At 36.1% G+C, this 23,857-nt stretch overlaps 1 protein-coding gene across 2 annotated transcripts; it reads right to left on the reverse strand.

The window, feature by feature from the left end:
• Nucleotides 1–727: 727 nt before the first annotated feature.
• Nucleotides 728–22,937, reverse strand: LOC122141044 (GDP-mannose 4,6 dehydratase-like). Of its 2 annotated transcripts, XM_042746871.1 has the most exons (7): nt 22,657–22,937; nt 15,730–15,774; nt 12,860–12,947; nt 12,744–12,764; nt 11,786–11,895; nt 1,199–1,391; nt 728–1,092 (listed from the first exon to the last, which is right to left on the reverse strand). In XM_042746871.1, the coding sequence occupies exons 1-7, from the start codon at nt 22,873–22,875 to the stop codon at nt 743–745; spliced, it is 1,026 nt and encodes a 341-aa protein (XP_042602805.1). In that variant the 5' UTR covers nt 22,876–22,937; the 3' UTR covers nt 728–742. The 2 variants fall into 2 exon arrangements, with proteins under 2 accessions (XP_042602805.1, XP_042602806.1); XM_042746872.1 differs by lacking the exon at nt 12,744–12,764 and having other exon boundaries at nt 22,657–22,929.
• Nucleotides 22,938–23,857: the final 920 nt, after the last annotated feature.

Here is a 23,857-nt window from a genome sequence, read left to right on the forward strand (position 1 = left end):
GTGTATGAGCGCTACATTATGCAATTTTTTTTTTTTTTGCATTACATTGAAAAGTTTGGGGGTGTCAGTAAGGTTTGTGTTTGATACTTTTATAATGACATTTATATTTATATTAGCAACATTTTTATTGCTAAAAAAATATTACTTTAAAAAAAAAAGTTGCTCTGCATTAAATAAAATCTGTTTATAAAAAGAATCTAAAAAAAAAAAAAAACATGTGTCATGATTTCCACACTTCATTTAGCTGTCTATATTTCAGCATTAATAATAAGAAATGTTTCCTGAGCAGCAAATCAGCATTTTCTAAAAGGATCACGTGACACTGAAGACTGGAGTTTAAATTACTTTTTAAAATGTAATAAAAATTAAAGGCTGTTCTTTTAAACTGCAATATCATAATATTACTGTATTTACTGTATTTTTAATCAAATAAACTTGATTGAGAATAAGAGACTTCTTACATAAACATAAAAAAAATCTTACTGACCCCAAACTTTTGAATGGTAGGGTAGTTGAGATGTTAAAGGGATAGTTTAACAAGAATTTAAAAATTCTTAAAAATACTACAAAAGAAGTTAATTCAAACATTCGACATGAGGGTGAGTAAATTATGACAGAATTTATATTTTGAACATGTATCATACTGGAAGCATTTAAAAATATAAATGCATACTTACATTTTTAAACTCCCACTAATCATTACTCTTATTTTGTTATGAAAATTAAAAAGGAGGTTGAGTTTTTAAACCTGACAAGAACTTATGCCTGTTTTGATTAATGAAGTGACAGAAATTATGAGGTCTAACACATAGCAGTGGCTGTTGGTTACTGCATATTTTTCAAAACCAAATGAAAATGAAACCACATAAGGTGTACTTTTACCAGAAAGTGGCCCCAACCAAATGGATCTCAGTATCTCTGCACTAAAATAACAAAACAAAAAGGGACAAAAAGAAAGAAGGAAAAAGTTTGTGGTGTGTAACTGACCTCTTCTAGGACTCTCATGATTGAACAAGATCCCATTCACAGCAAAGAGGTTATAGGCTTCCCTGAAGTTTACCACTATCCAGTATGCATAGAGTTTAGCAGCACCTGTGAAAAAAAAAGAGAGATATATTATTTGTGTATTTATTTATTATCATTATAACAACGTAAAAATATAAAGGCAAAGCATGTTTTAGGATGTGTGCATGCTGACCATAAGGAGATCGTGGGTAAAATGGTGTGGTCTCCTTCTGGGGAATTTCCTGTACTTTCCCGTAGAGCTCGCTGGTGGAGGCCTGGTAGAAGCGGACGGTGTCAGTTAAACCGCAGGTCTTCACTGCATCCAGCAGCCGTAGGGTCCCCACCCCGTCAACATCTGCGGTGTACTCAGCCAGGTCAAAAGAGATCTGCCAAACACAAGGCATTTATGCGTTAAGACTTAAATGCAAAAGTATACAAGTAAATGGCTAAATGCAATTCAGTCTTATGACATAACTCAATAACATAAGTCAGAAGTTGCCAACATAAACATCATTTAAGGAAAATATGAAACAAGCAACTGCCTGGTAATAAAACTCAGTGCAAAACGCTCTAAACTCAGAGAAGGAATCTTCCCTTTGGTTGATATCAAGTGTCTTTGTTTGCATAGAGCTGCATGCTCTGCTGTTACTGGAAAACACAGAACATCAAACGATGTGTCTTCTAGCTCATGTAAACTGGGTCAAACAGCTAAATGTTGTATATGGATAACTGTATTCGGTGCATATAATTTGCAAGCCATCAAAAGAACAACAACACAGTATTATCTAACAATGTTGCATTATGGCTAGTTTGATTTCGCAGTGTATTTCAAACTATTATACAAACAAAACTGACTATGAATCAAAAATCTGAACCTTAAAGGATCATTTTGTTAACTGATTCACTAAAAAGATTAGACTTAAAAGAACAATTTGTTCACAAATCAGTCATTGTTACTTCTCTCATGAATGCGGGAAAGAGAACAAGCATGGACGTCAAGATTTTCAGTGAAAAGTTCCTAATAAATAGTTATCCTACGACTTTAGAAGATTCATTTAGCACACAGACTCAGAACTTCTATCACACTTTCATTGTGCCTTTGCATCCTTCTGAAACCTTTAAATTAATTGTATTTATATGGGAAAAGGTACACTCATCAAAATTTCAGTCACGTAGTATACAGAATAAAGGTGAGTAAATAAATGTTAATATTTGGATGAACTATTCCTTTAACATTGCAATGAGTTTGAGGTGCTACATCATGCAACTGAATTACTGCACAGTGGTTTTGAGAAAGAAGGTCTCTGCTCTAATTTAACGAGTTCAGACATACTCAATTCCCAAACACGAGCGAGCCGGGGAATCCCTGACTGAAACTGAGATGTTAAAGATAGGGAGAGAAAGCAAGAAACTGAAAGACAGACAGGAACTGAGCAGGAGAAAGAGAGGGAGAGACAACTCATCTAACCTGTTCCTCAAATTTGACATAGCCTACACTTCTCAGAATCGCACCTACATGTTTTTTCCATCAAGACAAACCCTCGGCAACAGGCACAATCTGAATTGGTCCCGAAATACCCTAGTGCGCATCTGTAACCACACCTCAGAGAGAAAACAAAAGCGACTGACAGCTGATTGTCATGAGACTGAAACGAGTGTCTTTGCAACTCAAATTCGCAGCACTTTCAAAATAATCCTTATAATGCAGCAACAGATTGAGTTTAGTTGTGTTGCTTGGCGCTCGTCCAGAAGCTATCATTACCGTTGCTGGGATAATTAGCTTGAAGTTTTTTGGACTGTGCAAACATGCTCTTAAACGTGAGCCAAAACACAATTCAATCATACCAGTTCGAACTGAGAGAGACATGTTTCTGTCAGGTACAAGTAGATTTATGACTTCAGATTGTGTGGAGAGCTTTCACGGCATCTTGCCACGCCGCAAGCAATTTTCATTTCTTGGGCATTGTTTTCTCCAAACAAACAGCCAGGACGTGGATTTCAAATGTCATGAAAATGCCAAAATAGTGCTATTAGAGGAACACCGATACCGTAATTTGCTCTTTCCAGCTGTTACTAGTAGCAGTAGCCATTGCATTGATGCAAGTAAGTATTCTGCGAATTCCAAATTGCTCCCTCCATGCATTTGCAGGCTAAGAAAAGACGTGGAAATTACAGGGATTTTGTCGTTTATGTAAGCTTGGCCGCATTTTACACGTTATCCGAAGTGAGCGGGAGACTCGTAGAAAATTGTGCTGCAAAAGCAATTTCTTCGTGTTTCCACAGCAACTTGGAACTGTCAGGGGGCAGGATTTATGTCTGACATCGGGAAAATCCCCGTGGCCCGGGGCGACTCGTGCACAAGCGAAAAACCCTCTCTTTTTCGGCTCTACCTAATAGAGCTGGCCTCCTCTGTCGATACTACTCCTACACTGCTCACGGCTTCAGCACGTCAGGATTGGAATTCATCAGCTAATTAAATCTATGCTTGAGATGACACCAACGTCCCTCGCTCTTCTGCTTGCTCAACCAGACACGCTCACCTCATCATTCACTCCTTCCCTCAAACATAAACACACATGTAAACATGGCAACAGCCTGGATCATTATGGGCTGCGGTTGGGGTTGCCCCAGGCGCAAGTTGTCTGTAGCAATCGCAGAGCTCATACACGCTTGAGTGTGTGAGAGCGGAGGGAGGGGAGAAACACTGGAGAGCGAATGCGAAATAATTAGGGAATCATTTAGCCTGTTACATATTTCCTTAAACTGTCTCCATCCTTGTAAAAACAAAGCTCTATTTTTACCACATCTTATGTTTCCAGAAGACAGCATTTCTCAACTTTTTTCGTCTCATGTAGCCCCACAGCTCCATCAGTAGGGCTCAGGAACCCCCTTTACTGACTCCAAATTAGAGATCTTTATTTTATTTAATAATTTGAATTAATCTTAATTAATAAAAAAAATAAACAAACGTTAAAAAGTTAAATGAATAATTAATTGAAAACTAAAGATTTGTTAATTTCAACTTTTAGTTAATTTTTTAAAAGAAATGTATTTTATTAATTTTAATGTATTATTAATTATAATTAAATTAAATTAAATGAAAATAAAAAATATATATTTTTTAAAATGTTTTAATATATTTAAAATGTGTTTACTTATTTACTACTAAAAACAAACGTTTTTCGTTTTATTCTTTTTTGTTTTTTATTAAATAATTACATGTGGTGTGGAAGAGCTTCAACAGCCTGCAAAGTCTAGACCTGAACCCCCTTTGAAAACCACTGGGATGAATTGGAAGAGCAGGCCAGACCCCATCACCCATCATCAGTGCCTGACCTCAGCAACACTTGTGTTTTGTTTTACATTTAATTTCAAATCTCTTCCATTAGATTTTGGAACATGACTTTTGGATTTGCACCCATTCAGAGAGTGGAGCATCAGTGAGATCAGACGTTGACGTTGGGTCTGGCTAACAGTAGGCTTTCAAAATTCATCCCTGAGGTGTTCAGGTCTGGGCTTTGTGCAAACACTTCTAAAGGAAGAGTATAGTGCAATCCATATAATCCGGCCACACGTTTTTCATCATGCTATTTCATTTGCTTGAGAACAGCGCAGTCACACACAAGGTTCTGAGTTCAACTCCTGACAGTTGACAGTTAACCTTGTGCTGACAGCAACCAACAACTACCACATGTGAGTGGTCTCTGACTGAACCAACTCTCTGACACACACAGCACATGTGTCATCACAGTTGACAGGTGCTGTCACTTAGGAGCTCGAAAGAATGATGTGAGCTATTGTGTGCGCTTTTCTGTATGTCACGAAGCCTACAGACTGTTGAAACACTGACAATGCACAAACTGATATGCCAAGATCTTCATTGCTGAGCATCCACCTCAGTTTTGTTAAAAGCAATGAGCACAATGTGCTTCAGATTAACATAAAAATATCAAATATGAGTGCTTGACCTGCATGTTTATTTTGAGAGAAGATGATGAATGCTTCCAAGCTATAAATAGTTGTAATTATATACTCTGGTGTCTAGTAGGTCTCTCTCCAGACCAAATTCATTACCATATTTTTTTTTTTTGCCAAATGTTTGTGTTGTCATCATATGCCATCCACTAACCTGTCTAAAACAATCCAGCTCACAATCTCAGACTGTTTGTCACTTGTCCAATCAGCAACCCTTCTTAGACATCTGCTTTTATGACTTTTTTGTGTAGTGTTGAACATTGCTGTTGCAAATTCTGAATTAAATATGTAATGTTATCTATAGCTGGCTAACATAGGTGAGCTTTAGAGGAGGATAATAACTTGTGGCAGTCTTGAAACAACAAGTAAATTAAAATGATTACACAGTACTCTGAAATACTTGATTCTAATTAGTCTGATTTATCCATAATTCTCACAAAAATGACTGTTGTCCAAGCCAACTCATTTCCTACATATCTGTAAAAGTCTCTTGTATAAGAGGCACTCTTAAATAATAAAGTTTTTACTCAAATCTGTATTTGATGTTCATTTATTTGGAAAGTAGCTGTGTAATAAGCAATAAAATAAAATAAAATAATTAAAATCATTTATCAGACACGTTTCTAAATATAAAAAGTGAATAGTTTTTATATAGTGATGCCTGTGAAAATATTGGCAGGGTTGCACATATTGTAACTGCTGGCCTGACTAGGAAAAAAAATATGCTTATTGTTGAGCCCTACTTGTATATAGTACATATCTAAAGGTCACGCAGACAAGTGGCACCAGCGTTGATTACAGAGAGAGTGCAATGACTTGCACAACAGAAAAGGGAACCAGAGAGGTTTCTGCTTTAAATGAGAAAGCAAAAATGTGGAGATTTGGAGATTTTTCCATCAGTGTGCATGAAAACAAAAGATGGAAATACAAACCTCGAGGCTTAATAGCATTTCTCTGCATAACGTGATAACTGGAGTCTTGAACTTAAGTTCTTCTCTTGCATCCTACTTTACATTCATCATAATCTTAAACATCATTAATCATTTTCAGAGTTTACTTTGGAATCACACACAATGATACTAATATGCAGCTGAATATTTCCTGATCCTAGTCTTCCAGTCACTTGAGCCAACATCTCTGGCAATGCTACGATCCAAACTACCATCTTTTATTTATATTCTTTCATTCCTTACTTCTGTTCAGCATTTTGCCAAGGTCAGTACCTGATGTAATGGCAATAATAATAATGATAATAATAAATAACAATAAAAACGAAAAAAGCTAATAAAACTAAATACTAAATGCTTCTCTTGACTAATGTTAACTCCTTTAGGGCAGGGCATGAGACAGGAATGTGTCCGTTTACACCGCACAAAGGATGAATTGTTCATTGCAATACCTGCTTTTATTCTGTAAACGGCTATTTTCCACCTCTCAATCAAGAGTTGAGCGCTTGTGCTAGCGAATTCACAAAGACTGGCATATTATTCAGACGTACCATGTCAGTCACATTCCTTCCAAAATTTTAAAAGAGCTTGATGTTGATGGGTCAAGCCATCTTAACCCATTTTCTAGGACTGAATATATCCAAAAAAGACAAGGTGTACCATAAGACACATCTTTCTTATGTTCTTTCTTTGCTTAATGTGGAGCAGTCAAGGCTTACGTAAGGTTACAGACTTTAAAACTGCTTTATTTTTTTGACAAGTTTAATGCTGTTTTAATCCCTGGATTAATGCCGTGACTGCTTGATGCGCTTTATGTTGCCACTTGCCAAAGACGTCACATTTGTTGGGTCGTTTCTTTTCAAAGCTGAGTAACTCATACCCAGATAAGAGCATCAACACAACTGTGTTGCCATTCACAAACTATGTCAATGTCTAAAACTGGCCAGCTCAAATGTACACACATACTAATTATCATTGGGGATTAATGAAACATAATAAAGGAAAATAAAGAAAAAAAAATGACTGTAAATGAATAAATAAATTAATATAAAAAATAAACAAATAATATAAAAAAGGATTAATAAATAAAGTTATTTAAAATAAATGAAGTAAATGTCAATATAAAAATGAATTAGTTTAAAAATAAAGTGTTGATCAAAGGAATACAAAGAAAGCAAAAGAAAGAAAGATTTAATAATATAATAAAATAATATTATATATATAAATATATATATATATATATATATATATATATATATATATATATATATATATATATATATATATATATATATATATATATATATACACACACACACACACACACTGTATGTCCCATTAATTATAATATAATACAGAAATCTATAAGGTATTTATAAAAAGTATTAACTAAAAACTATAAATGATGATTATAATTAGTCTTCTGAAGAAAGAAAGAAAGAAAGAAAGAAAGATGTCCAATTAATTATAATAAAATAAAAATAAAGTAATACATTAGAAATATCCAAATATTTATATACAAGTAAAAATAATTAGTTAAACACTTTAAATAATGATTATTATGATAAAAAATAGATTAAATTACTTTACTACCACTTCCTGTGTCTGAATGTTATACAACATGTCTACCACACAAGCAAACATGTTTAAAATGCATCTTCATTCCCACCCTTTATTAAGTGACAGAGATGGCAGGGCAGAGATTTTTATCTCTCATAATTAATCACTTGCTTCACAGACGCTGTCATTTAGATAAATCAAAATCATGTTTTTAATGTGATGTAATGGCACTGAATAAAGGCCTGTTTGTTGGCAGTGACGTCAGTCGTTGCAGGTGACAAAAGTGGAATGATTTACACAAGCAATTAACTGCAATTATCTGTGTGAAAGTGAGAGTGCCTGTGTCCTCTAGACACCTAATTAGCTAAACAAGGAAACTTAGGCTCAGTGTTACACAAAGTCTCCTACATTGCAAGCATGACCTTATTAAAAACTTCTGTCGCCATTAGCAAAAAGTGCTACACATCACCAAAGTTGAATTATGTTTCAGCGCGTCACTCAATCCTGCATCCTCTTACATGTTTGCTGTCACATTAGTCTATAAACATGCACACAATGCCACAGTCTTCCCAAGACAACACTTATGTTACACATCAAACATGTTCACAGACGAACACAAAACATGATACATACTGCAGCGTTCCAGTCCAACGACTGCATATTAGCTACAGATCTGTACTAATCCAAACACAAACACAAAGCTTATGACACTCACACACTACTGTACATAACGCTATGAGCAAACAGATTCTGCCGGTGCTAAGAGATATCTGTGCAAACACAAAAAAAAAAAAAACATTCACAAGCAGACTTTCAGTCGAAGAGAAATATACTAAACGCTTCGAGGTATAACAGAAAGGTCAAAACAGAACAATACTAGCCCAAATACCACAGATGTGCTATCCCACAAGGCAGCTCCATTTGTGGTTATTTATAACTGCAAGGTTTAGTCTTGTACAAACATCAACATGTAAAGTACACTGTGCTCTTTATGTAGTAAAGCCGTGATCGTACGCTGACATTGAACATTTTTTACTGTTCCTGTCATCCCCAAATAACAACCCGCTTGAGACAAGGTCTTGACATGACAGTCGGAACAGTGCACATTCACATGTAAACAGACGCCTTTATCTCTCTATTGTGTTTGCACACATGGACCTCCTGGAGCTGGTATATCCCACCTAAATAATTCAGTACTTGTATTATTGTTATTACCTTACATTTCATGCTGTTCTGCATGTCTAACAGGTGCTGCCCTGCAAGTTTTCCATTTTAATATTTTTAGATTTTAAATTAATTATTAGATTTAGAGATATTATTCAGGCACATATCAAAGCAGAATTATTAGTACAAACTTCTTTTGAAAAGATACACACTGCCTTTCAAAGGTGTGGGGTCAGTATATTGTTTTAATGTTTCTGACAGAAGTCTCTTATGCTCAGCAAGGCTGCATTTATTGGATTAAAAATACAGTAAAACAGTAATATTGTGAATTATTACTACGATAAATAACAGTTTTCTATCAGAATACATTTTACTTTATTATTAAACTTATTCCTGTGATGGCAAATCTGACTTTTCAGCAACAATTACTCCAGTTTTCAGTGTCACACGATCCTTCAGAAAACATTCTAATATGCTCATATGCTGCTCGTGAAACATTCTCTATTATTATTAACAAAAACAGTTGTGCCGCTTAATATCTTTGAATAGAAAGCCTAAAGAACAGCATTTAATAAAAATATAATTTTTTGTAACATTATAACTTTGTCACTTTGATGTACATCTATCTATCTATCTATCTATCTATCTATCTATCTATCTATCTATCTATCTATCTATCATATTGAAAATAATATTTAAGCTTTTTTTTAATTAACACATAATTATATACACACTGTGTATGCTTGTACTGAATACTGTGCTTTTATTAAATATAACTTTTTCACTGCCATAATTTTCCTATATATACACATATATATACATACATATACATACATACACACACACCCCTACACACACATTCTCATTTTAATTGGTCATAATTACAGAGAGTGACTGAGATCTTAGAAGAAAATCAAATGTTCAAACGATATTATGCAACATTAGACCTGAACCCCCCCGTGACTTTATTTCAACTCAATCACAGTTCATTACAGTCTTTATGCTTGTCATCCTTCCATCATTTATCCATCTGATTTATTTGAATAACTTATAAACAAGACTATAAATGCTCACAGACAAAGACAGAATGTGCATGGAGGAATAAAAAGCACATCACCTTCTTCCTGAAACATTCCTTTAAGCATAAACGAATATCCTACAAAAACCACCAAGCGGTACTCTCAAACAAAATAGCACTTTGCTGACCCCTGTGTGTAAAAACTGGAAACCAAGCATGTGTGTGTGTGTGTTTTCTCTGCCACTCTTTTTGCCATATCCAAACAAAGTGCGGTGAGTAAAAAATGTAAACTACAATCAGAGAGTAGCGGTGATCTACCACTTCATTACTGCGGGCACTGATTGAAACGCCTATCTTTAATGAACACTCGCGGCAAACACACACACTTACAAGCCTAAACTGATGGTGTAATTAAATCAAGCTTGTTTATTTTTCCACATAGCAATCCTGATTGCGGCTGTCATAGTATAACAGCAATCTTTTAATATGAACTATACTCTCCCTTAGTCCTATGTCTATGCTTAAAGTACTTTTTATTCCACTGAGGAGCCATAGCAGTACAAAACTCATTGTGACAGTGAACATGATCACAGCAGATGATCCTCCTGATGGGACACCCAGAACACCTCCCATTCAGTATAATGGATGTCTGTCTTTTGGCCAGTGTTTTGCAGTGAGTTTCCACCTGAATTATTTAGTTCCATATTACGGCAGCTGCTGTATTTAACAGTATGTTTTCAGCCCGCAGGTGCAGTCTGGATCTTTCCATCCTACTGACTTACAAACCAACCACTGAGGCTCATGAATCATTTTAGACAAACTGTCACTCCAAAAAGTATTTGAACAGTTAAGCCATTTTTAAAAATGCATGAATGTATTGCCATTATATAACAAAATATCAAACCAAGTCACATTTGTTTTAAAGAAATATAGCTCAAAAACACTTAAAGTAACTGGATCAAAAATAAAAAGCACTACTTGTAATAATACATAATGCAATGACATTGATACATTTTAAATATGACTTGAGTGTCCAAAAGAAGCCACTGTAGTTATCAATTATTAAATTGCATAAGAATAAATTGAGGGGCTGTTCACACAAGATGCGTATTTGTGTTTAAAAACGAGAGATGCAGCGGGGTGGAGTAAAAAAAAAAAAAAGGGCCATTCTATTCTAAAGAAGGATTTAACAAAAAGAGTGCTTGGTCCATGTAACAAATGCCATGTAAGTGGGGTAAAATAATATTAACCAACAATATTACACCATGCAATGGAAGATAAATGGTTTACGAAAAACTCTTTATGCTCTTCAATGAATATTTCACCCAAAAATTAAACTTCAGTCATTGTTTTCTCACTCTCATGTTGTACCAAAGCTGCGTGACTTTACGGAAGATGGTGAGTAAACAGTGTTACAATTTTTTTTTTTTTTTTTGGAAGAACAAATCTTTTAATTCCCGGTCAGTATAATTATTCCAAAGAACTTGTTTTATGGAGCATTCAGTTGTTTTCTGTGTGTGGTTGAAACATAAATAAGCTACAGCAAAAAACATGACGCTGTTGTTTCTCTCTGATAGCCAGCTGAACAGATTTCATTGGTTTTTCCTATGACTGAACTCATAAATAGCTGAAGGAAACAATATCAACAGAAATGTCTCGTTCGTATCCCTCCGAATTATCTCGTCCCTATTCTGCTTTTGATCTTCTTATTCCGTCATCTTCCTCTCTCTCATTTTAACTGCCGTTTGTGCTTGTTTCCCATAAATTACCCTGTGGAGCACCCACACAGCAGTTCACACACATCCATGATGGCCAACTCTCTGACTAACATCCCCCTGACCTCATCCCAGATGACTAGACATTAGGGGTGTGGGTAAAGAAACGGAGAGTGAAAGAAAGTCTTCTGTATTTGGTTAAGAGTTTTTTCTTTCCAGAGTATTACTTGGATGGGGCCATTTGTTCACCTCACAGACACCGAGAAAGAAACCAAAGTCATTATGAAACAGTTTGTGTCTGTCCAGGAGGAGAGTTTGAGAGTCGACAGACAAAGAGCATCTGTGTGACTGAGAAATACAGAGAAAGGAAGCGAGAAGTTGGGAGAATAAGAAAGTTTTACCTTGACGTGAGACTGTGCTCCAAGGTTGTATATTTCACTGGGTTTGACTTCATTGATAATCTTTACCAAGCACGTGCTGTCAGTCAAGTCTCCGTAGTGCAACTTCATGTCTATAAGGCACAGAATAAAAGAATGAATTTCATTCCTCATAAATGTGACAGAGCAATATGAAAAGTTTTAAGTTTAAACATTTTTTCCTCCACATCGGCTCAAGTTTAAAGACTGAAACAACCAGAGACCCAAAACAAAGAGGTCATATCCACGTCGGAAATGTTTATCAAATTGTTTACAGAGCACAAAAAAAGAAAAGAAAAAAAAAAGCTGCCCATCACCAGATCAACTGGAGAGAAATAAGACAGAAATAACCAGGAGAAAAATTCCTGCTCAAATTAAATTTGGTCATTTTATATGGATGATGAATCAGTTCATATCGATGAACTTGGCCCAAACTGACACTTTTATAATTAGATAATTTAGATAATTTTGATATTTTGGCACAAAAGAAGCTGGTTTGCGTAAACTAACCAACTAACTTTCATCATTCAGCTGTAAGTATGTACTGCATTTTCCCACTGTATGGCACTATAACTGTCCATTGTATACATAATAATTTTGGGGAGTGAATTCTGTCGTAGAACACTTTTGGCACTCCCATAAATAGGCAAACTCTAGTTTGTACAAAACAGGATTAAGCACTTAAAAGAAGAGTTACAACCATATTTAACTGCATTGTGTATGACATTCCCAATATGAACAAAAATAGAAAACTTCTTTGTCTTCCCTGTGATTAACTGCAGTCCAAATGCATGAGTTTTATCACAGAGGAGCCATACCAATGATTTTCTCAGACTTCACCCAAAATAAATAATAACAGTCCAAATATTGCTTAGGAATGTTTAGATTGCACCCATAAAGGAAAATACCTTAAAAATAAATTAAAAATACTGAATTAACTTACAACCCCCAGTGGATCCAATGCCTAGTGATATTTTGCACAGGTTAGAAGACATTTATGCATTTACAAACATCATAAAACATGCATATCATAACCAGGTGTGTTTATGTGAAACTCACTTCCTTCTGTGTGTGTTTGAGGGTTATGATAAAGGTGCTCAATCCGGCCTGTGTTAAAAGAACTGGACCTGCGGAGGATACCATGAACCTGCAAAAACAAAAAACAAAAAAGTTCCAGTCTTTTAAATAAATAGGATTTTAAACTGAATTTATGTACACTACTGTTCAAAGGTTTGGGATCACTAAGGTTTTTATAGTAGTAGTAGTAGTAGTAGTAGTAGTAGTAGGATATATTTATTTAATGCCATGTCAGCATCCAAGGCTATTTTCATGGCAAAAACAATTACAAAATACAAGTACATCAAATACAATAAAAATCAGCAAACAAACAAACACAAGTTATATTACACAAGCTTTTTTACATTAACATATGATAAAAATTCTAAAACTTTTTCTGCCGTAATTATACTAAATAACTCTTTAAGGGGAAAGGGGAATCTTACAGCACATGCACTGAGTAGGGTCTTCACCTTTAAGCAAAAATGCATGAGTCAGTCTTGCATGACCTATGCAACATCTGGTAAATACCACTTGATTAAATCTGTTTGAAATATCTGGATGTATTTCATGTACTTTATCATTTGTACATGTATCCCACTCTTCTTCCCACTTATTTAACGATTAATAATAGGTCTGATCTCTGAGGGAAGAATTTGATATGTGTTAACTTCCTGATTAAAAGCCTCCTTTGCAGCTGCATCAGCTCACTCATTTCCTGAAAGACCAACATGGCCTAGAACCCAGCAAAAAATAATTCTATTGAATGATTCTGTAGATGGTCCACTTTGGTCATAATACAATCTATCAAAGGACGATCAGTTTTTAAAGAGGAGTCTGTAAAAATGATAGAATCCTTTTGTTGTGCATTTTCAATATATTCCAAAGCTAACAGCAAAGCATGTACTTTAGCCGTGAAAATTAAACACTCTTTTGAAATACGAATTCCATAATGCTCACTGTAAAAAATGATTGTGATTTTAACAGTAAAAGACTGTAAAAATGCTACAGTAAAAACCTGTTAACTGGTAAACAGTTAGTTTCCATACTATATTCGGTGAATAAATGTAATTACATGTAAAGTAATTTTACAGTAAAATACTGTTAAAAATATGGTTTTTGGAAATAAAAAATAAAAAGTCTTGTATAATTTACACTGACAAACCATAAATTGACACTCCCAGAATTCCCCGCATGACACTTCATATTTGATGTTTTTGTTGAAAACATGTTTCTTCTTAGTTTTTTTCTTATTAGCTGTGCACATTAGGGTTTAACTCTACATCTAATGTTGTTAAATTAATGTTTATTGCATTATTTCAGTATCATGTGTGTCACCATTATGGGGTTAAGTGTTTGTGTGAATGACACTGTGCACCTTCTATATATAGACGGTTTCATCGGGCGCATGCACCTGGCCCTAAGTTAACTTCTGGTCTGTGTTTGTTTATCAGTCTGGTTATGGCACCGTCAACAAACGCAGTTAAAGTTAAGGTGATGAGTAGACTGAGGTTGGGCTCAGGTGGTTGTGCTGTGGGATATGTTTCCCATACATTTATTTATTTGTGGCTCTCACAATATCAAAACTGACTGATTTTCCAAAAGGCTTCCTTGAATAAACATGAGCACGTACTGCACGTTTAAAAATCTAAATGAGGTGCGGGTGTTTTTATATCATTGTATTTCTGAAGGAAGACTATCTTTAATTAGTCTATTAAATTTCCGATTTCATTTTCATTTCATCTTGCATGTTATATGCCTGATAAAGCGGCGTTTGTGAGCTCAGCGCTGCTTTGTGTACAGCAGTTACTGGGGAAACCTCTGTTTCTCCCACTTTAAAGCACCTCCTGCTGGCAGAGAATGAATTTGCATTTTCAGTAAGTCTGATTTATGCAGCAAACATAATTTGCTTGTTAGCAAAAATAATGTACTCTAGAGGGACTACTTAGCTGTTGTTATTGATTCTATTTGGAAGTCTACCAGAAGATAAGTTAGGGTCACAAAAGTGCGCATTCACAGTAACGTTTGTTTATGTTGTTGACATTGAAACTTTATAATTATTGCCCTCCTCAGCTCGTATAAAAGCTGTTTGTGATGAGCTTTGGTTCATCATGTGACTTAATCATCACCACCAGTTTTTGGTGGTTATGTGCATTACAATAGTTCAAAACAGATATTAGTACTTCAGTATGTTGGTTTATTAACATTACATCAGTTAATGAAATATGGTATTTTATTGTGAATTTAAGTTAAGTCCGTAAAACCTAAAATGTTGCTACCATATTTTTCACGGGGAAGTTCTGGCAACCACAGCTGCCGGTATTTTACCGTAAATGTCACAGATTTTTTTTTTTTTTTTGCAGTGTTTCTGTCCTAAGGTTTTTATTAAGAAACTAATACTTTTATTTAGCAAGGATACATTAAACTGACCAAACAAGACAGCAAGGATATTTAAAATGTTAGAAAATATCTTTTTTTTTTAAATAAAAGCTGTCCTATTGAACTATTGATCAAAGAATACTGAAAAAATGCCTATAATGTTACTTTAAATTGTAATAATATTTCACAACATTATTGTTTGTCCTGTATTTATGATTCAATAAATGCAGCCTTTCTAAGAATAATAGACTTCTTTCTTTAAAAAAAAACAAAAAAAAAATAAATAAAAAAATAGACCCAAACCTCGGAACAGTCAAATATTTTTTCTGTTAAACCTTTAAATGTGATGCAACCCATTGAACTTGAAATCTAATGAACATATGACTTTCATATTTGATTATTAACAGACAGTAAGATATTTGCATCAGATCGATGTGGGAATGATTTCAGACGGGTTTGTAGCATGCCTTTAAGGGTTACATTGGCTTACCCACCTCATAACCTTTAGCCAGCAGAAACTCAGCCAGGTAGGACCCATCCTGAAACCACATAGAGAGAGAATTATTTTGGGTTTTGAGAAACACACACACACATTTACGGCAAGCATTACCCAAGAGAGTATTCAACACAATGACCATTTCTTTCAGAATTTCATGAGCCAGTTTACACGAATACACGCCTACATTATACAAATACGTGTTTTTGCACACGTAAGCACACGCGCCGCTTGTGTCGAAACTCACCCTTGTGTCTTTCCAAAGCTCTGTGACTTTATTTCTTTCAAGCAACCCAACTATTTTTGCCCCAAAGGATTCAATTATATGGACAAAAAAGAAATTTTTCTAAGTATTTGGTACTTTTGTGTTTAACAGAAGAGAGAAAGTCAAGCAGATTTGGAACGACATGAGGCTGAGTATATGATGACAGAATTGTCATTTTTGGGCGAGCTATCCCTTTAACAGCAGAGAACTAAAAATCCCCTAACTAAAAAGAGCTCCATACATAGTCTGCAAAGAATGCAAAGAAAACAGTCGACAAGACAGCTAACAAATAAGTAAAGAGTGCCTACGGGCTACAACACACACCATAAGCCAGTGTAATACAAGTTTGCTGAATCATCCGAGTGTATCACACACACAGACAAAAGATTATTAATTGAGCAAACAAGGCCATCGTGTCAGTCAGTGAAAGCCTGACAGCTCAGTTTAAGCCTCTGAATACACCTGACTATCAAAAAGTGACACGGCCATACCCTAAAGACAAGTTTTAACCTAAGACATAAACAACTTTCGAGTCTCTTTCATTCTTATTCTCTTCTCCTTCTCGTTCTCCCTTTTTCCCCTCTCATACTTCCCGACCGCACATTCTAGAACTTTGGAACATTCCGCCCCGGCCATGGCATTCCGCCCCCTACTTCCTGCTGGGGTGATATAGGCACAGTCCCAAAGACCTTTGGGAAAAAATGAGAAGCTCCAGCAGCCGTGTATATAAGTACATATATGTCTGCAGAGGAAAAGATGTGCTTAAAGATACATTTCCATTTCCTTTTTACACCGTTCGCTGGCCATTTACATAAAACACTGTTCAATGTCCGACCACCTGAGGCTCTCTGTGTGTGTATATGTGTGTGACAGAACCAGTGCCAACTACAGCACGGACTCATAACCCTGATAAAAAGCAGCTTATCATCACACTGAGACTGTTGGGAAACGTTGCCTGTTTCCCGCAGATTATGTTCATAGACAGGAAACCTAGACGGACACGACATTCCAACCAGTCTGTTTCATACGCACACACTGGCCTACCTTAAGCCACCAATCACTTTCTGACTGAATTAAAAAATCTTTAAAATAAATCACCTTTTAATTCTTAATCATCTCTTATTTTGAGTCAAACCACATGTGCGAAACATCTCAGAAATGCTGATTAATTTGGAAAAACTTTCCATCGCAATTACAATCACCCTCGCGCACCACATAAAGATAAATCTATAGGCCTTCAGACCTCTGCACGAGACACAGGCTGATTGCTAATGGCAAACTGTGGATGCACTTATGCTGAGAAAGCCAGAATTGTAAAGGAAAGAATGACAGCTAATCAAATAAGCCCACTTAACTTGCCCAACCAAACCAGTCCGTGTGTCGGTCTCTGTGTCTGTGACGTATTATCTCTGTTTGTGTACGTACTGTATGTCGATTTGTCTGTGTGTAAATGGGTCCCTTGCCTTTGCCCTTGACCGCAGTAAAGCAGTCTTTCTGTTTACCACCTCAAAGCACAAATCCAAACAAACGGCTATGTGTTCCTTTATTAACCACTAGTGGGTGCAACAACTTTAACATAATTAACTGCACACATCAACAAAATACACACAATTAAAGCGTTTTGCTATTCATTTTGGTTATGGCAACTGCCTTTGAAATATGCTGCAAATTGTGTCCAGAAAGGGATTTATAGTGACAGACCTACACCAAATTATAATCTAAAATGTTTAAACTGCTTCCATACATCAGACCGTGTTTGTTTGTTTGTGTATTTTCATCTGTTTGACATAAAATGATTACCAAAAATTAGTCATCGACCATTGTGTTTTGCAAAGTTTGCTGCTTAAGCTGTACATTCACATTATTTCTAGATGACTGTAAAAGTAAAAGCTTCATTGGCAAATAAATAAATAAATACATTTCACTGTTTTTTGATCCTGACACAAAATGACCAGCTTACATGAATTGACCAAACATAAAAGCATCAAATATTAAAATTCAAATTAATAACAATCATACCAAATAAATATCAAAATTAAAACTAAATAGCAAACTAATTACAATTAAAGGAGGAAAGAAGCGCTTCCAATCATTGTGTTCTTGTTGGCCTCCTGAGGAGTCAGCTACAGAATCATGTCTCCAGGAATGCAGAGCTTGCTCAGGAATGGCAGCAGGTTGGTGTGAGTGCATCTGCACACACAGTGAGGCCAAGACTTTTGGAAAACGGCCTGGTGTCAAGAAGGGCAGCAAAGAAGCCACTTCTCTCCCAGGAAAAATGTCAAGGACAGACTGAAATACTGCAGGAAGTAGAAGGACTGGACAGCAGAAGACTGATGCAAAGTTATTTTCTCTACAGCTCCCTTCCGACTGTTTGGCACATCTGGAAAATCGATTGTTTGGAGAAGAAAAGGTGAACGCTACCATGAGTCCCTGTGACGTGCCAACAGTGAAACATCCTGAGACCATCCATGTGTGGGGTTGCTTTTCAACCAAGGGAGTGGGCTCATAATTCTGCCCCAAAAAACACTGCCATGAATAAAGAATGGTATCAAAACGTCCTGCAAGAGCGACTTCTTCCAACGATTGTGAGCAATTTGGTGATGATCCGTGCATTTTCCAGCATGATGGAGCACCATGTCACAAAGCAAGAGTGATAAAGAAGTGGCTCAAAGATCATTACACTGAAATTTTGGATCTGTGGCCAGACAACTGCCCGGATCTCAGTCCCACAGAGAACCTGTGGTCAGTCCTCAAAAGGCGAGTGGACCAGCAGAAGCACACAAATTGTGATCAACTCCGAGAACTAATAAGGCAAGAATGGATCGCCATCTGTCAGGATTTGGCTCAAAAGCTAATATACAGCATGCCAGAGTGAACTGCAGAGGTTATGAAGAACAAGGGTCAACACTGTAAATACTGACTCATTGTTTTTTTTTTGGCCAATAAAAGCCATTAAAACTTTCATTGTTTTTCAGCATACCATAGAAACGTGGGAAAAATAATCTACAAATACTAAAGCAGCAAACTTTGCAAAACACAATTTGTCACTTCCAAAACTTTTGGCCATGACTGTCTTTGGACATGTCTTATTTTTTGCCTAACATATGATAAAAATATAAAACTCCAACAATAATTGGGAAAGCTTTATAATCTACTACTTTCTAAACTGTGTTCAGAAAAACTAAAAACTAACAATAATATCAATCAATATTATTTTGTTCAATGTGTTGCATGGGAAGCGTCTGCCAAGAACGTGCACGTAAACACCTTCTAAGACGATTTGTGTCATTCGAGCGCCCTCTGCTGTTCACCAAGAAAACTGCAGCCTCACTTTTTTACTACGCTGTCGTCAAATTCCACTTGCGCTCTGCCCACGTTAAAGCTTCTATCACGAGACGAGCCAGGAACTTCCTTCTTCAGTCTGCGAATGCTAAACACCACGTGCTGCAAACATTCAAGTAACCCAAGAATCTTCTCACCATAGACACCCAGGCAAACGTTATACATTACGAGCTGGTCTTTCCAGTTAACCAAAGGAGTCCAAAAGAATCTAAATAATTAGGCTATTAATATCGTGTATGCCCCGTTTGGCATCTAAACACATTACACCACGTCAGCAGTGACGTTCTGATGCACTTCAATGCATGTGAATTAATGTTTAAAGAAACAAACCACACATTTATGCATGTATGTGTGTATCATCTCATGCACATCAACACACATGCAAAGGGATCAAAATGAATACAAAATAATTCAAAAGGCAGAAAGGCATGTCTGTTTCAAAACCAGTCTGTCATTCACCTTCCAACATCACAACAACTGACAACTGAAGGCAAGGCACTTTCAACGATACCATTTTTTTCAGAACCAATCCGGTCCCAAAAATTCTGAGTATCTGCCGATACCGATCTAATACGATACCAGTACAGGTTTTTTTTTTTTTTTTTTTTTTTTTTTTTTTTAATCAATTATCTTTATTGAATTTCTATGTCCTGTGTTGATCTGATTGTTACTCTTTTGTATGTTAAACACAATCTACTACATATAGACAACTTCATTTTAATTAAAAATAACAAATGAAAAAATCATAATCTATGACAAAAATACTAGGTTAGTGGATAATTCAGCAGCAAAAGATACTCTAGAAAAATCACGGGTGCACATTAATTTTATAAGATCTAGTGAAATATTTTATTTACAAATAAAAGTGAATAAGTCTAGAATCTGATAAAATGTTGTACATTGCTCTTTGTATTGTTGTAAAATACATTCATGAAAAAACAAGTAAATACATTTATATAGAAATATAAAAAAAATATTTCTTTTAAATGTATAGCATAGTAATAAAGGCATCAACATAGGACAGAACAAGAAAGACTATAAATAATCTTTAATTGCGCAGAAAAGAAGGCTATTAAAATACTAAAGGAGCGCTATGCGCATCCCGTGCGCAAAATGATGCGCTTGAAACAACACGGAGTCACAGTGCGCAGGCTGCACAGCCCTCCGAGTCCGCATAGAAAAGTTAGTACAAGGAAGGAGTTTGTTTGTTTATTAAGTTTTTTACGCCATGTTAGCATCATGGCTATTTACATGGCAAAAAATTTAGTATCATCCATAAAATTTACATTATATAAAACATTTCAACTTAACATAAGATAGAGAATCTAAAATACATTTAGGTGGTACATTTTCAAATATTCAATGCAAGCATGTTTCTGAATAAAAGCGTTTTCTAGCAGCATCATAAAAATTACAATTCATCAAAATTTTTACATGAAAGACATAAAGGAGGAACTTCGCCTATTAATAAAAACCCATGGGTAAGTCTTGAGTGCCCCAGTCTACACCAAGACAACTTGCAGTTTAATTGCGCAACACGCAGTTTAATTGCTGAATGGAGGATGACAGACAGCCGCAGTGGAAAGAAGCGTTTATGTGAACTTGAATTTAATGACTTTAAGAACACTTTAAATATAGTGCACGAAAACGTTTTGGTGCTTTATAATGTTTTTGTGCCTTTCGCGGGGCTCAACAATAACACAGAATAGTACACGCACTATATCGGATTTGGATCGGTCTCGTCTGACCGACACGTGATCCGCGGAACCTGCCAGCATGGGAGCCGATACTGATCCTGAGTATCAGATCAGTGCATCCCTACTTTCACGATTCCATGGCATCATACAGTGGAAGAGGCTCTGTACACACTATCTGAAACAGACATATTTACACAGGCTGACATTCCCTCAAAGCTATATCCGGACCAGAACTATAATTTTCATTTCATTAGAGTGTGTTTGGTATATGAAAAAGAAAATGCCAATGAAACTTTTCTGTAGTCAGCCGGGTTTCAGTTCCTCCTTATGCATCCACTCAATCATATACTCTTCCATATAATTTCTCTCAGCAGGCTGCCTTCAGTTGTTTTCACACAGTAGTTAATATGTATAAGTAATAATGCACAGTTAGAAAATAATGGCCAGTTGTTCAGCAACCAATATTTAATAAACTGAAATCTGCTTGCCTCATTAAATATTTAAGTGCACCGTCACAGAAATATTTATGTGATGCACTTCTTTTAGTCTGGGAGAAATAAATGTTGAATTATGGTGTAAAACACTTGGAGAATAGAAGAGTGGAGAATAAATATACCGTTTTTAACTACTTACTATTACGGTCCAGAAAGTCTGGAGAGGACAAAATGGATGACACATTCAGCAATATATACATATGATAAACAAAGCAAGACAAGGCCGTTACTTAAAACACATCACATAAATGTGCAAAGCGAAACCTAGAAACCTGAATACCAAGTATCATGGTCTGGACGCCTAGATACACACCCATGTCTGTAACACACTCAAGCACTCTAAACTTACAAAAGACTTGTAAAGCGTTTCACGGCAGACTAGAAGTGAAAGTTGTGTCATTTTGTCTGCTTCCTATTCTGAAAAGTTTGAACTTTCTCTATCCAGCAATCTGGAAAATAACATCACGCTACCTGCTTATATCCTCAATGAAGTTTCGAGGGGATGTGTCACGTGTGTCTCCCGTTACATAGTTCACAGTGATTCACAATGAAAAGGTCCCAGGTGGGGGGCTAGATAAACAACAGCCAACAATTAAAGGACTCATACGAGACTCTCCTTTTTGTTCACAATAGCTGTAAATGCTGCTTACCATATCAAATCACCACATAGATACTGCCATTCCAGACATACAGGTATACAGTGGAACAAATTGTCACCAGGCCTGTAACAGTTAGTGCATTACAGACACAACAGGGCACATATAGACAAAGTCATAGCACTACACTATGCACCCAGTACTCTAAGCTTAGCTGTCAGTTATTTATAAGTCCGGAAATGGCCTTTAAAAAAAAAAAAAAAAAAAAAAAAGTCTGTCATCATTTCCTCCTCACTCTCTAGTAAGAGACTGAGAGGCTCGGTCACTGCATCTCTTTTCCTCTATTAACAATGAATGGGGACTGAGGCTGTCAATCTGCTTGACATCACCCTTTGTTTTCCATTAAACAAAGAAGGGCATACGCGTTTGGAACAGAATGAAGGTTTGCAAACATGACAGACTTTTGATTTCTAGCTGAACTCTCCGTATACACCATCGCGTCGCGTATGTTGAGACGATTCTTCACGTTACCTGTCCGGTTATGCCTGTAATGATGGCCACTTTCCTCTTCGTCTTGCCGTCTCCGTTCACATCGCCACTAGTCGCCGCCGCTGCTGCACACACTGAGCCATTTTCTGGAGCTGGTTTCAGTTCGGAGTGTGTCTGTGGGGTCTGGATCCACTGTGCACGATCGTTTGTCACGAACAGATGCAAACACATCCGAAATCTCCAGCTATTTGAGCGACACATCAGGAACCTGCACTCAGCAGCCAATCACAGAGCACAGCGCCAGTGACGTGCGCACCACAGAATAAACAGGAGAGAAGTCCCGTTGGCTCGGGGTGTAAATGTGTCACAGCGCCCACTAAAGGAATCGAGATTCAGGAGGAATTAAACAAACCGTTTTTTAGGTTCTCGCTTTATTATGATCTTTTAATAATTGTTGCAATTATATAATATGCCTACATTATATTAAAATCCTAGGCCCAAATCACTGCTGAAAAAACGGCTTCAACTAGTCCAGGCTTTTCTTGCTCTTCTCTGGTATCTCAGTCTGGTCAAGCTGGTCCGTTAACCGGTTTTAGTCACTAAAGGGGTTTTTTTAGTAGGGTCACATCGTTTCTTATTACAGAGCACTGAGCACCAGAATGCCCAGACACAGGAACAGTTTTCTTCCCTCATGTAATCCATCTCATAAACACTTGACAATAACTGTGGAACACACAACACTATTTATACACTCATACACTTATTTGTCTAACACACATACTGTCTACACTTCAGATTTGCACATAATATAGGCTACCTGTACATACAAAACTGTCTTTTGTAATATACCTGCACATGCAATTGTCAATTTGTATATTGTTATTTCTTACTTACTTGTTCTATATTTTTTATTCTTACCTGGCAATAAAAGCTCATTCTGATTCTGATTCTTACATGATTGGCTGTGCCACAACCGTAGATCCAAAAAAAAAAAAAAAAAAAAAAACAACCTTCAAAAATGCCATTGCTCCGAGAGGAGATAGAAGGAATGAACATGACAATTCAAATGTTTGTTCAAAATATATTTTAATTTAGATATTTAAAGATCTAACGCACATACACCACATAAGGCGCTTACAAGTACAACACATATTATCTTTTAAATAATGTACAAGTACTAATATATGAAAGTACTGTATTTTCCCCAGTAGTTTTGAGCTATTATATTTCAGCTTCCCTCAAT

The sequence above is a fragment of the Cyprinus carpio genome, chromosome B20 (assembly GCF_018340385.1).
Source record: "Cyprinus carpio isolate SPL01 chromosome B20, ASM1834038v1, whole genome shotgun sequence".
Lineage (NCBI taxonomy): Eukaryota > Metazoa > Chordata > Actinopteri > Cypriniformes > Cyprinidae > Cyprinus > Cyprinus carpio.